General features: G+C 39.4%; 1 protein-coding gene across 1 annotated transcript in view; it reads left to right on the top strand.

Moving 5' to 3' along the window:
• The window catches only part of Adam34l (a disintegrin and metallopeptidase domain 34 like), a 78,536-nt gene extending 64,096 nt beyond the window's left edge, over window positions 1–14,440 (top strand). Inside the window, exon 2 of the mRNA NM_001025240.2 lies at window positions 12,023–14,440. Within this exon, the coding sequence (NP_001020411.1) occupies window positions 12,144–14,354 (2,211 nt within the window). The 5' untranslated portion in view covers window positions 12,023–12,143 and the 3' untranslated portion in view covers window positions 14,355–14,440. The remainder of the gene's footprint in view (window positions 1–12,022) is intronic.
• Window positions 14,441–14,891: the final 451 nt, after the last annotated feature.

Below are 14,891 nucleotides of genomic sequence, written 5' to 3'. Positions count from 1 at the left end.
AAAAGATTTCAAAACTCCCCAATACATTATACTAGGCCTATGAATTTCAGCATAACTGTGATATATCATGCCCAAAATTATGATCTAAGATCTCCAAGTGCTCCACCAACTCTGCCCACGATAAAAATCTGTCCTCCTACAGCCATGTAACAACCTCCAAAACCCTCAACATCTATCTACATCTTCTTCCCTTCAATCTCTAGTCTCAGTGTATAGAGCTCCATTTTACATGTAGTCCCCTTTGCCAATTTAGGAATGGATGTTTCTCATTATTGAGTGAAGGAACACTTTAGTACTTTTTGTCATTTTCTTTCACCATCATGGGAAGATAATTAAAACCTGGGTATTATTTCCTTAAAACCCATAACTAGAAAGTAGATCATGTCAGTCAACTCTTTGTCCACTTTGCATATAAAATGGAATCATGAAGCTATGTACAAATTTGTTTCATTGAGTAACTATTAGAAAATTATATATTCTTTGGAAATACAATTTTTAATCACACTTAAACTTCTACATTATTTTTTAGTACTAGAGGAGATGTACTCAAAAGTAAAGCTAAAGGAGTTCCTATTATAAATGAATAAAGCTATCACTAAATGACTTTAATTGTCCTCTGTGCTTCCTTCCAGAATATCACCTGAGGCTCCCTGTGGGTTGAGGATAGGTTTCATTCACTCAGAAGAGAGAATTTCTGCATAGATACAGGAAAAAAATCCAGTTCTCTTAAGTTTTACACAGGACCATGTATCTATATCCAAAGATGTGTGGGTTTCAATTCCATTTCTGAAATATTTTTGATATTAAAATTATCTACTTACATGTAACATTACACATAACAGTACTTACATATAAAATTATCTAATCAGACATGGAAGTAAGACAGCTCTCTGGCAGGTAGGAAATGAGGGATAGACAAGTAAGAAGAGTGGCATACTTCTGGCTTCTTCCTCACCTTCCTGACAACAGTCAATGGCCTATTGTACTTTCCTTCCTTGAGCAGTCTTTGTCCTTCTGTCTGACTGGTATGGGTATGTTCAAGGCTAGTCCTAAATAAGGTTAACTGAAGTTGGTGGCCTGTCAGCCTTGCTCTCTTTGTGTTTTCAGAAGTATGATAATGCTACCATGGCTAGGTGGGTGAAGACCCAGAATCTACTACAACTTGTTTGGGAAGGTTGCAAGGCATACTAGAGAAAAATGACAGAGCTTAAAAAATCATGCCCAAGATCTCAACTTCCACATATGAACATCTGCTTTAAAAGTTGAATAGTGATGAGTCAGAATCATTTCCCATGAGATGTGGGTTAACAGAAGGAATAGCAAGAGCAGTAAGTGTTCTCTGCCACTAAGCCATCTCCACTGATGTACATACAAGAGTCTTGAATGGCAGTTCTGTTCCCTTAGGCACAAGGATGATCTCTTGTATGTCCTCCTCCCTTTAGGATTTTTGAGTGAAGTCAGCTTCCAGGCATATTGGGACACACTTCTGACATTTCCTTGTTTAGCTAATTGCTTTCTGCATTCTCTCTACTTAATATGGGTGTTAGTATGAAGTTAGTATGTGATGGGAATCATCATGTTTTACTTAAATATATTTCATGAATTTATACACACACACAGAGAGCGGAGTGAGCTTCAGAAAGGTATGGAATATATATTTATATAATATATAAGTATATTTTTTCCACACCTTCCTGAAGCTCCTGGTGTATTCCTATATAATATTCTTCTTTAGCTTTTGAGACATGATATCTGATAGAATCTGATACTGTCCATTTATGCTATCATTACTATCAAGCAACCCACAGAATCTTCTTGGCCTCTCTCACTTCTAAGAGCTATTGTTGACAAATGTCATTAACCTCCCCAACCTCTGTGGGCTCTGTGAATCTAAATTTTCGTGTTATACTATTGTAAGCACTTCAACGACTGGGCCCTTTTTCCAACCCCAAACTAGTTTGTTTGCTTTAATTTTATTATGTTTTTTACTTATTAGACAAAAATATGTGTTTTTATCTTTCAATTCAACAAAATCCTTCCAGATATCCCCGTGCTCAAATATCCCCAATTCATACTGTTTCCTTAAAAAAGAGAGAGAAAATAAGCAAAGTCAAACAAAACTAAAGCATGTATATAAAACAGAGACACCAAAACAAGACAAAACAGTGGAGTCTACATTGTGTTGGCCAGCTATTTGCCCTCTTGGCTGTGGTTGATATACTCAAGGTCATTCTACTAAAGAAAACTAATTATTTATGACCCAGAAGGTATTATTTACACATAACTTCTTAATTAGTAGTGGAATATACTGTTGTTTTGAATAGGAATGGTCCACATAGACTCATATGTCTGATTCCTTGTTCACCAGGGAGGGGCACTATTAGGAGATATGAACTCGTTGGAGTAGATATGGCCTTGTTAGAGAAAGTATGTCACTGGTGCAGGGGGGTAGCTTGAGGTTTCAAATGCTCAAGCTAGGCCCAGTCTCTTTCTTCTTGTTGTCTGCCATTCAGAGTGCCTCTATGGCTTCTGCCACATGATAATTGACTAAACCTCTAAATCTGTATGACTGTCCCAATTAAAAGTTTTCCTCATAAGAGTTGCTGTGGCCATGGTGTCTCTTCACAGCAATACAACCCTAACACACACATTGTTCTCATTTCCCATTATCCACTCAGGGATTTTGTTTGCTTTGAAAGCATGCAACATTAGGGTATGGTATCTACAACTCTATAAATTCATGTGTACATCAGTCTTACTGTGTCTGGAATATGTTGTTTCCTTGGAGTCTTTGCTACATCTGGCTCTTATAATCTTCCTGCCTCTTCCTCTGCATAGATCCCAAGACACTGAGGGTACAAGTGTAACACAGAAATACTATTTAGGATTAAGTACTCCAAAGTCTCTTACTCGCTGCATTCTATCCAGTTGTGGATCTCTCTGTTAGTTGCTATAAGGAGCTTCTATGATGAGAAACCAGTAATGCAGTGATCTGTGGGCATAGCAAATGGCCAGGAGTCGTTTTATTGCTATGTTCATTTATCAGAATGTTTCTTGTAGGGCTTCCCTCAGATGCATAGTTGACCTAGTATCAGGTTCTTAACCACTTTAGCCATGTCAGGTATGGGTTTCTTCTTATGGAAAGGGCCTTAAAGACAATAAAAATTGGTGGGTTATACCCACAACATTGGGAGTCCTATTGCACTAGTGGCTGTACTATGCCAGCAGGGTATTGTAGCTAACAGGGTTAGTAGTTTGTGGGACTAATGGCTACTTTTCTCCTGCAGCAGCATTCAGAGTAACTCCAAGCCCTATGAACACATGTCAATAGGAGAGAAGATTCTAGTTGGACACCAATTCATTTTCCCTGTGTCTTTGTATAAGTATGTGGTATGTTTAGAAATAGTATCCTACCATAATGTTGTGAAGGATAACCTATTAGCTGTCAATATAAGATTAGGATTGTCGATGGAACCCTTTTAGACAACAATTCAAAAAATATATAGCTTACTTATTGTGCTGGCTGTTTAATTCTATAGTATATAATGATAATTTCAGGAACTGGATTCCTAACCATAGAGTAACTCCATTTAAATTCCATTTATATAAATACAAATTTAGAAAGCTTCTATACTTAGATTCTATACAGATTTTCAAAAGACTTTTAGCATTAGTTATCCCACCTCATATCACCCCGTAGATATTGTCCTCCCATCAGTTCTCCAGTTCACCCCTCTCTTCTAAATTTCTCTTTAAGTCTTTATAACTCTGTGCTTGATTTCTGAATCTTGGAAGATTCCCTCCTCCTCTCTGGCACCTAACTAGCTTCCTAAATTATGTGGATACTCTAAATGAAGAAAACAGGTGGAAGGGCTACCACCTACAGAAAAAAAATCATGCAACGGTTTTGTTTCTGGATTACTACCATCAGGATAATTGTCTCTAGTCCTAACTACATACCTGCAAATTTCATAATTACATTTTTCTTAACAGTTGAGCAGTGTGACATACAGAAATATTTCATATTTTCATCATCTACTTATCAGGTGAGGGACATCTATGCTGTTTTAGATTTCTGGCAACAAAGACTAGAACTTCAGTGAACATGGATAAATAGGTACCTCCGTCGAAAGATACGTACTTTGGATAGATGCTCTGGTATGGTAGAGTTGGATCTTGTGGTCAATCATTCCAGCTTTTTAAGAAACCTTCAGGATCTTTACCTATCCTAAATCAGATAGGGGACTAATATCCAACATATATAAAGAACTCAAGAAGGTGGACTTCAGAAAATCAAACAACCCCATTAAAAAATGGGGCTCAGAACTGAACAAAGAATTCTCACCTGAGGAATACCGAATGGCAGAGAAGCACCTGAAAAAATGTTCAACATCCTTAATCATCAGGGAAATGCAAATCAAAACAACCCTAAGATTCCACCTCACACCAGTCAGAATGTCTAAGATCAAAAATTCAGGTGACAGCAGATGCTGGCGAGGATGTGGAGAAAGAGGAACACTCCTCCATTGTTGGTGGGATTGCAGGCTTGTACAACCACTCTGGAAATCCGTCTGGTGGTTCCTCAGAAAATTGGACATAGTACTACCGGAGGATCCAGCAATACCTCTCCTGGGCATATATCCAGAAGATGCCCCAACTGGTAAGAAGGACACATGCTCCACTATGTTCATAGCAGCATTATTTATAATAGCCAGAAGCTGGAAAGAACCCAGATGCCCCTCAACAGAGGAATGGATACAGAAAATGTGGTACATCTACACAATGGAGTACTACTCAGCTATTAAAAAGAATGAATTTATGAAATTCCTAGCCAAATGGATGGACCTGGAGGGCATCATCCTGAGTGAGGTAACACATTCACAAAGGAACTCACACAATATGTACTCACTGATAAGTGGATATTAGCCCAAAACCTAGGATACCCAAGATATAAGATACAATTTCCTAAACACATGAAACTCAAGAAAAATGAAGACTGAAGTGTGGACACTATGCCCCTCCTTAGAAGTGGGAACAAAACACCCTTGGAAGGAGTTACAGAGACAAAGTTTGGAGCTGAGATTAAAGGGTGGACCATGTAGAGACTGCCTTATCCAGGGATCCACCCCATAATCAGCATCCAAACGCTGACACCATTGCATACACTAGCAAGATTTTATCGAAAGGACCCAGATGTAGCTGTCTCTTGTGAGACTATGCCGGGGCCTAGCAAACACAGAAGTGGATGCCCACAGTCAGCTAATGGATGGATCACAGGGCTCCCAATGGAGGAGCTAGAGAAAGTACCCAAGGAGCTAAAGGGATCTGCAACCCTATAGGTGGATCAACATTATGAACTAACCAGTACCCCGGAGCTCTTGACTCTAGCTGCATATGTATCAAAAGATGGCCTAGTCGGCCATCACTGGAAAGAGAGGCCCATTGGACACACAAACTTTATATGCCCCAGAACAGGGGAACGCCAGGGCCAAAAAGGGGGAGTGGGCGGGTAGGGGAGTGGGGGTGGGTGGGAATGGGGGACTTTTGGTATAGCATTGGAAATGTAAATGAGCTAAATACCTAATAAAAAATGGAAAGAAAAAAAAAAAAAAAAAGAAACCTTCATACTGATTTAAACAGTGGCTCTATCAGCCTGTGTGCATTTAAGTAATGAATGAACATTATTCTTTAATTATATCCTCTTTAGCACCTGCCGTCATTTGTTTTATTGACCTTGCCCATTCTGGCTTGAGTAATACAATATCTCAAAATAGTTGCCATTTGGATGTCCTGTGGTCTTCAGAGCTTTAACCTTTTAAATGTTGTACAACCATTTTATTCTACCTCATGAGAACTCTTTCATTCTATTCCATGATTATAATTAGGTTACTTGTTGTCCTGATGTTCAGTGTTTGTGTTTGGTTTTGGCCTTTTCTGGGTTTGTTTCTTTGTAGTTGTTTGGATATTCTATGTAATGACCCTCTATCAGATTTACAATTGGTAAAGAGTTTTACCCAGTTTGATAATGATTTTTGTTTGAATTATAGTATTCTTTGCTGTACAAAAGATTTTCACCTTCATAGACATGGAATGTGGAAGGCCCAGCTCATTTGGTCAGTGTCATATCAGGATTGGTGGGCCTATACTCTATAGTACTTTATGCTGTTGAAATCTGCAAGCTGGTGATCTGTACTCCTTTATAATTTCTACCTAAGTTCCTGCTTCAAGCTTTCTGTTGCACCTTAGTACGTGCACTGACTTCACCTTGTAATGTGCTGTGGTGTGGGTTTATAAGATGAAATAAACTTTTTCTCAAAACATTACCTAGGTCTCAGCCATACTAATCTACGTAAGAGAAAATACAAATCAATGCAGTTCCTATATGAGAAAATGTGGAGGTTCAGCAAAAAGCTAAGACTCAATCAACCAGAGTATCGAGCTATAGAACACTTGGGTAGATAGCCTCTGCATCTTACTACAGAGGTACTTACAAATCCACATTTGCTCTCTATTGACAGTAACCAGACATTTGAAACAGATTTGATACTAATCAATAGCTGAATGAATGATGATAGAAATTTATGTTTTTGGCTTCCCGTGGACCATAAACACATCAAGTACAAGGGGTTCCAGGATCTGCTGGACTTCTGCTACACTGCCCTGCTCATCCTTCCTGGGTAACCCCATCATGGTTCCTTCCAGCTCTTCAGAGTGGTCCCACTTGGCTCCTGAGTCCACACAGAAGTATCTGCACATATTTCACCCCTTTTCTTTACCCTCGTTATGTTGCGTTCTGCTGAGAGCAGGAGCTTCGCGTCGCCTTGATGAGGGACTCATGCCTGATGTATTTCCATCCTTCTTCCTGAGGAGAAGCAGTGCTTTAGACATAGGGGCCTTGGCTGTCTGAGGACTGTCTCTAGAAAGTTCACAGCACTGTGTTCTAAATGTGGCCTCTCAGTGTGCTGGTCACTGCCATTGTGATTTCCAAGGAAATCTTTCTCAACTGCCATGCACTGAGCCTCAGAAGCCCAGTGTGCCTCAGGTGTGGGAGGACCCAGAGTTGACTTACAAGTATGGAAGCTTGCTAAGACCTGAAGTGAGCCAGAGACACTCCTGTAGAGAAAGTGTCTGTGTCAGCAAGATTTGTCCAGAACCGTTGACCAACTTTTTAAGCCCACATGAGTCTGCACTGAACCTATGCAGACTATCCAGTGCATGTATATAAACCATTATTTAATTTTATGAAAAGTGGGTTACACTGACCTAAGTTTTTTACATATAAATTTCAGAAGAAATACAGATGTGTTTTGTGGAAAGGCTATATATACTGCTTGTAATAAATTTCTGACTCTTGCTTAATAAAAATTAAATGACCAAAAAAAATTGATGTTTTCTCATGTACAACTTTGACTGGTAAAGTAGTTTTTGGTTGTTTGGTTGGTTGGCTGGTTTGGTTTTGGTTTTTGCATGCTGCCTTAGATACAGTTTCTATTATTGTGAAGAAACACCATGACCACAGCAACTGGAAAGGAAACACAATGAAGGAAACCATTTCATTGGGGCTGACTTACAACTTCAGAGGTTTAGTCTATTAACTTAATGGTAGGAAATACTGCACCACGCAAATAAACATGGTGCTAAAGAAGCTGAGCATTCTATATCTTGATCCACAGGTAGTAAAAGTGAAAGCAACAGTAGGTCTAGCTTGAGTATCTGAGACCTCAAAGTGCTCCAATCCCCTCCCCCCATTGACACAATTCCTCCAACAAGGTCACATCATTTCAATAAGGCCACACCTCCTAAGAGTGCCAATCCCAACATGCCAAGCAGTCAAACAGATGAGTCTATGGGGTCCATTCCTATTCCAACCACCACACATTGTATGATATAACTCACAGTTCATTTAAATGGAGTGAACTTTGCACAAGTACAATGGAACATGTACTGGCTGGTTTTGTGTGTCAACTTGACCCAAGATGGTGTTATCACAGAGAAAGGAGCCTCCCTTGAGGAAATGCCTCCATGAGATCCAGCTGTAAGGCATTTTCTCAATTAGTGACCAAGAGGGGAGGGCCCATTGTGGGTGCTGCCATCCCTGGGCTGGTAGTCTTAGGTTCTAAAAGAAGCTGAGTAAGCCAGCGAAGCAAGCCAGTAAGTAATATCCCTCCATGGCCTCTGCATCATCTCCTGCTTCTGATCTGCCTGAGATCCTGTTCTGACTTCCTTTGGAGATGAATAGCAATGTGGAAAGTATAAGCTGAATAAACTCTTTCTTCTCTTGCTTGCTTCTTGGTCATGATGTTTTGTGCAAGAAATAGAAACCCTGACTAAGACAAATTGTTACCAGCATAATGGAGTATTTCTGTGACAAACTGACTGTGATTTGGAGAGGACTGTGGAAGGACTTTGAAACTTTGAGCTAGAGAGCCATTGTGATGTTAAGAGCTCTGTGGAATGTTCTGTAGGAGCCTGGAAGATGATGTTGAGAACAGTGCAGAAGATGGAGGCCTGGCTTGTGAAATTTCAGAGGGAAGATTAAAGACTCTTATCAGGGCTGTTGATGTTTTGATTGTGAAGATACAGTGGTTTTGGTTAGCTGGGGCTGAAGAATCAGCTGTGATTAACAAGATACCAGAACTACTAAAGTGGAACCTTTGCAATACAGGGGCTATTGATGCTGGTTAGCTGGAGCTAAGAAATTAGTGGTGATTAAGAAGAGACCAGCATCATGGAGGTGAAATTTGGGAAGTGTTTTCTAAGAGCAAAAAGAGGCTGTTTTCCAGAGATAGCCAAGTTTGTACCTTGTGCTGCAGCTGGACTTGGTAATGTGTAAGAGTTAGTCACCCACATGGTACTGGTTTTGAAAGCATGAAGGGGTCATGTAGAGCAACTGAGGCTTGGTGCAGTGAGAAGACATCGAAGGCCAATGGTGAAGGTGCACTCTCAGTTGCAATTGATGGCCCAGGGCCGAAGGTGTCATGCAAAGGATTTGAGGCTTGGCACCACGAAGAGAGTCTATGAGAGGCAATTGGTGAAGCCTAGTTGCAGCAAAAGATAGCAGTGTTTTTGGAGATGGTAGTACCATGAGATGACCATCAAGAACAGCAGGAGCAGTGAATTACAAGCTGTTGGAGCCTAGAAGACAAGGGGTGTGCTACAATGGACAGAATTGGAGAAGTGACCCAAGCCCATGGAGGACCCCAGAAGATTGTGAGTGGTTGCCAGACATTGGACAGTTAGACTTTTATTTTGCTTTTGATTGTGACTGTGCCCTGATATCTTTCCCTCTTGAAGAAAGAAAGTATTTTAGTGGAGCCCAGAGTTAAGAGACATTGTACTAAAAAAAGACTTTGATTTTTAAGACAGACTAGATATTTTAAAGGGATTGAAAATGTAATATGTAAAGACTGTGGGAATTTTAAAGTTATTTAGAACTTGGGGTTGAATAAGAGAGTAAGTGTTGAGCTTACTAGTGGTATGCTTGTGTATCAAGTTGACAAGGTATGCAATTGTACTGGCCATTTTTGTGTGTCAACTTGACAGACCTGAAATTATCACAGAGAAAGGAGTCTCCCTTGACAAAATGCTTCCCTCCATGAGATCCAGCTGTTAGGCATTTTCTCAATTAGTGATCAAGGTTGGGAGGGTCCATTGTGGGTGGTGCTTTCCCTGAACTGGTAGTCCTGGATTCTATAAGAAAGCAAGCTGAGAAAGACAGGGGAAGCAAGCCAATAAGTAACATCCCTCCATGACCTCTGCATCAGCTCCTGCTTCCTGACCTGCTTGAGTCCCAGGCCTGACTTCCTTTGGTGATGAGCAGAAATGTGGAAATGTAAGCTGAATAAATCCTTTCCTCCAAAACTTGCTTCTTGGTCATGATGTTTGTGCAGGAATAGAAACCCTGACTAAGACAGTAGATAACAGATAGCACAATGTTCTACTACTTGAGAAACTATCACACTGAAGAAGCATCCTAAAGTTTGTCATTCCTTAGCAATATGAGAGGAAGTTTGACAATGAGGGTATCATGTTGTAGAGGTTCTAGACTCTGCATTTTCCAGACATTGGATTCATTCTATTTAGTAATACAGTTCATTTGTTCTATATAATGATACCATTATAGAAAATTATCAAAGAATGAAAACACAAGGTCAATTATGTGCTGTTTAGAAACAAAGTGTTATAACATCTAAATGAGCAAGAGTTGGAAATCCAAACAGGGGCATGGGACAGAAGGAAGGATCATCGGGGAACTATGGCACATGCCTTTATTTCTGGAACTGGGGAGACAGAGGCAGGCAGATCTCTGAGTTTCAGGCCAACCTGGTCTACACAGTGAGGGTTATGACAGACAAGACAGAACATAGAAACTGTCTCAAAAGAACAAAAAGGAACAAACAAATAAGGAGATAAATAGTAACAAAATGAAGAAGTAAGAGTAGAAGGAGGAAGAGGAGGAGGAAGAGGAGGAGGTCTCAAGGAAGAATATCTTTATAAAATAAGCTTCCAGATGTACCCCACTTTCAACAGAAAACTTTGAAATGCTTTCAAATTTCACTTTATTCCAGTCACAATGGACAAAACTAACAAAATTAAAATAGAACATACTGAGAGCAGTGAGGTAACAGGAACAATTACTAAGGGCTTGGAGGAGTATAAACTAGTGCAACTAATAAGGAAATCAGAATGGTGATTCCTCAAACATAGGAAAAGAGATTTACTCCAAGATATATCTGTCTGAACCTTGAACATATAATCAAAGGACTCAACACTTCACTGGAGGAATAATTACTCATCCATGTTCGCAGCTTCGCTATTCATAACAGTCAAAAATGGCAAAGAGCCCAGATGAATATCCTTGATGAGGAGATAATGAAATGTAGTATATTTACACAGTGGACAATCATTCAACTATTAAGAAACATGTAATTTGCTTATAAGTTGATGGAGCTAGAAACAATCAACCTGAGGAAGGTAAGACAAACATTGCATATTTCTCTTAGAAGTGAATGTTACCCTTTTGGGCTTGGCTATCTATGTATCATTTATCATACACAAGAGGTTATCTGTCTAGTAAGGAATGAGGGAGAAGAGGAAGATAGTCCCAGGAAAATATATATAGAGAAAATTATAGCAGAATGACTAACAGCCATGGATGATGGGAGGACTGCATAAGGCAGAAATATATGCTGAGGGATAACTGATAGTATAACCTACAACTATAGAAGCAGGGGCATAGAGAGACTATATATATATACTTTTATTTATATATATATATATACTTTTATTTATATATATATACTTTTATTTATATTTATATCCATACTTTTATTTATATATACATATACTTTAATTCAAGTTGATTATAAAGAGAAAGACTATACCTCAAATTAAGATGCCTAAAATTATCTCCAGTACCTAGAATGGATTACATCTTTTTGAGCTGTTTGCCAAGGACATTGTCAATCACTATGGACTATTGCTAATGCTATAAGTACAAACGTAAAAGTAAAGCTAAAACAATATTGATGAGGATACCACATACTTATGGAAAAATAATATAGATACTATATTACTAGATGGCAGTAAACTTGCTCATGGTTTCAAAAGTAAAAAAAAAAAAAAGGGAAGCTCACCAATTTGTTCAGATTGAATTTAAGTCATGATATGGAACCCATATTTCTAATGTTTATGTTTAGACTAAGTAAGTCATATGACCAAGGAGATTATCTATAGATATGAGTTCACTTAATGAATATTACAATAAAATGACTCCTAATGACATATTGTCTCCAGTGGGAATAAATCTCATTTCCAAATTCAACCCATAGACCAGTTCGTTGCTCAGCATGAGGCCAAAGTGTATACAATCATATCTAAGGACAAATGGAAGCAGATTTTTGAAACATCTTGGAACAGTGACTAATTGATTTTAACCCATTCTCTGCAGTTATGCCATCTAAGTTAATTGTCGGTGATTTACCAATAACTATGTTTGCCTTTATTTGCCTGTTTCTTTTAGTCCTACCACCCTTATGACTCAACCGTGTCAGAAGACACCAGTGCTACCTGCAACCACACAAAGTGAGGACTGGGACAACAAGAACTTCTCAAGCTCCTCCTTGGCTCTCTAATAGGATATAATGACTGGGGCTAAGGTCGTGGTCCATAAAAGGAACATGTTCCTTAAGTTCTGCCTGTGGACAATGTTCTTCTTCTCTGCATATTCACCAATTGGACATGCTAAGTACAGTAGCCTTCCAGAAGTAGTGACACCCTTGAGGGTCACTGTCACTAGAGGAAATAATAGTTCACCAGGTTGGCTGTCCTATAGCCTGAGCATTGGGGGGCAGAGGCACATAATCACTATGAAACCCAAGGAAAACTTGATATCCAGAAACTTCTTATTATTCACTTATAGTGACCAAGGTGATCTCCTTGAAGAACATCCTTTTGTGCAGAATGACTGCTACTACCATGGCTATGTGGATGAGGACCCAGAGTCCCTGGTCATTGTCAACACCTGTTTTGGAAGTTTGCAAGGCACACTAGAAATAAATGGCACAATTTATGAAATCATGCCCAGGAGCAAAACGTCAACATTTGAACATCTGGCTTATAAAATGGACAGTGGGGAGTCAGAACCATCTCCCATGAGATGTGGGTTATCAGAAGAGGAAATAGCACAACAAATGAACCTTCAGGAAAGCAATGCCTCCACTCTTTTGCAAATCCCCTATGAGAATTGGTGGACCCATCACAGGTTTATTGATTATTTTGTAGTAATAGATCATAATTGCTATGTTCATAGAAATAACAATACCACGACTTGTATTCAAGATATGTTGCAAGTAGTCAATGGAATAAATGGTTATTTTCTTCAAATACAGACTGATGTGGTTTTAACCAAAGTTGAAGTTTGGAGTCAAAATAATCTTATCAATGTAGAAGAAGAAATGTCAGCGGCCCTAGATGCATTCTGTAGTTGGAAGAAAAATGCGATTGGCAATCGTGTTAGACATGATATCATACACCTTTTTGTCAGACACAATTATGTTAAATTTTTAGGTATGGCTAAATTAGGTCAAGTTTGTTTAACTCTTAACTGTGCAGTTAACAGTTTTCTTACTGATTCGTTATCATATCTGGCATTCATCGTAGCACATGAGATGGGTCATAACTTGGGCATGAAGCATGATGGAAGTGCATGTACATGTGGGTTACATACATGCATAATGTACCCATATGCATATATTTCTCCAAAATTCAGTAACTGTAGTTATGAAGAAATGTTTTCAGTTGTCAACAGAAGAAGTTGCTTGTACAATATTCCAGATGCACTAAAAACAATAACACTGGTGCCGACCATGTGTGGCAATAACTTGGTTGAAGAAGGAGAGCAGTGTGATTGTGGGAACTCTGAATCCTGTTTACAAGATCCTTGCTGTAGCAGCGACTGTGTTCTCAAACCTGGTGCTAAATGTGCTTTTGGACTGTGTTGCAAAGATTGCCAGTTCCTTCAAACAGGCACTGTGTGTAGACAAGAGAAAAATGAGTGTGACCTTCCAGAGTGGTGCAATGGAACTTCAGGTGAGTGTCCAGGAGATGTGTATAAAGCAGATGGAATCCGTTGCAGTCGTGGTGGTTATTGCTATAAAATGGAATGTCAACGACATGATAGGCAGTGTCGGGAGATTTTTGGCAAGAGAAGTAGAAGTGCAGATGAAATTTGCTACATGGAAATGAACAGACGTGGTGACCGCTTTGGGAACTGTGGCAATGATAGCTCTATGTATAAAAGATGCGAGCTCACTGATGTACTCTGTGGGCGAATTCAGTGTGAGAATGTGATAAAACTTCCCCAAAGGAGAAACCATGAGACAGTGCATTATACTCACTTCAGTAATAACACCTGCTGGACGATGGACTATCATTTTGGGATCACCATAGATGACGTTGGAGCAGTGAGCGATGGCACACCTTGTGCTCCAGACCATATATGTCTCGACAGAAAGTGTGTCAGCAAGTCTGTTCTGGTAAGTAACTGTACACCACACTTATGCCATATGCAAGGAGTCTGCAACAATAAACACCACTGCCATTGTACTAACACATGGGAACCACCGGACTGTCAACTACATGGCCATGGAGGTAGTATAGACAGTGGACCACCTCCAGTGCCTTTATCTCCTTCCAATTGGAGTATGTACTTCCTAGCTTTTATAATTATGTATGTGCTTGGCTTTATTGCTTTGTATGGCATTCGTGAATTAAGGAAAAAACTCCTAAAAGAATCGGTGCCAGAATCAGATTCTGGTGATAAAAATCTCACTAGAAAACAACAGGATCTCTGATCTTCAGACTTGCACAATCTGAAGAAGATGCAACAGTTAAAACAAACAAAATAATAATAGTAATAAAATGTATCCTATAAAACTTTCTTCAGGTATTAATGTGTAGATATTTTAATATCTCTCTCTCTCTCTCTCTCTCTCTCTCTCTCCTCTCCCCCCCCCCGTTTCAGTCAATGTGTGTGTGTGTGTGTGTGTGTGTGTGTGTCCAAGTGCGTGTGCACACAAACACACACACACACACACGTGCACCCATGTGTTTGTTTGAAATCCCAGGTCAGATGTTCTGCATCCTCTACTTTGCTTTAGAGTAAAAAGTATTCACCAACATGTTAAAGAAAGTCCTATACAGTCAGAATTTCATTTCTTCAGTTTTGACCTGTTACTCATAGAGTTGGTGTCTGTCTTCCATAAACATGGGTCCAAACCATGAGCCTCTGTATGTGTTTCTTGGCATTTGGTGTCTCTCAACTTGAAAGCCCTTCTCCCTTTTCATTCTGCTTTTTCATGGAAAGGATGGGAGCATCCAGTCCCGTCCAC

Source organism: Mus musculus, chromosome 8, assembly GCF_000001635.26.
Source record: "Mus musculus strain C57BL/6J chromosome 8, GRCm38.p6 C57BL/6J".
NCBI classification, from domain to species: Eukaryota; Metazoa; Chordata; class Mammalia; order Rodentia; family Muridae; genus Mus; species Mus musculus.
Note: the sequence above shows the minus strand (reverse complement) of the source record. Positions and strands in the feature narration are given on the sequence as shown.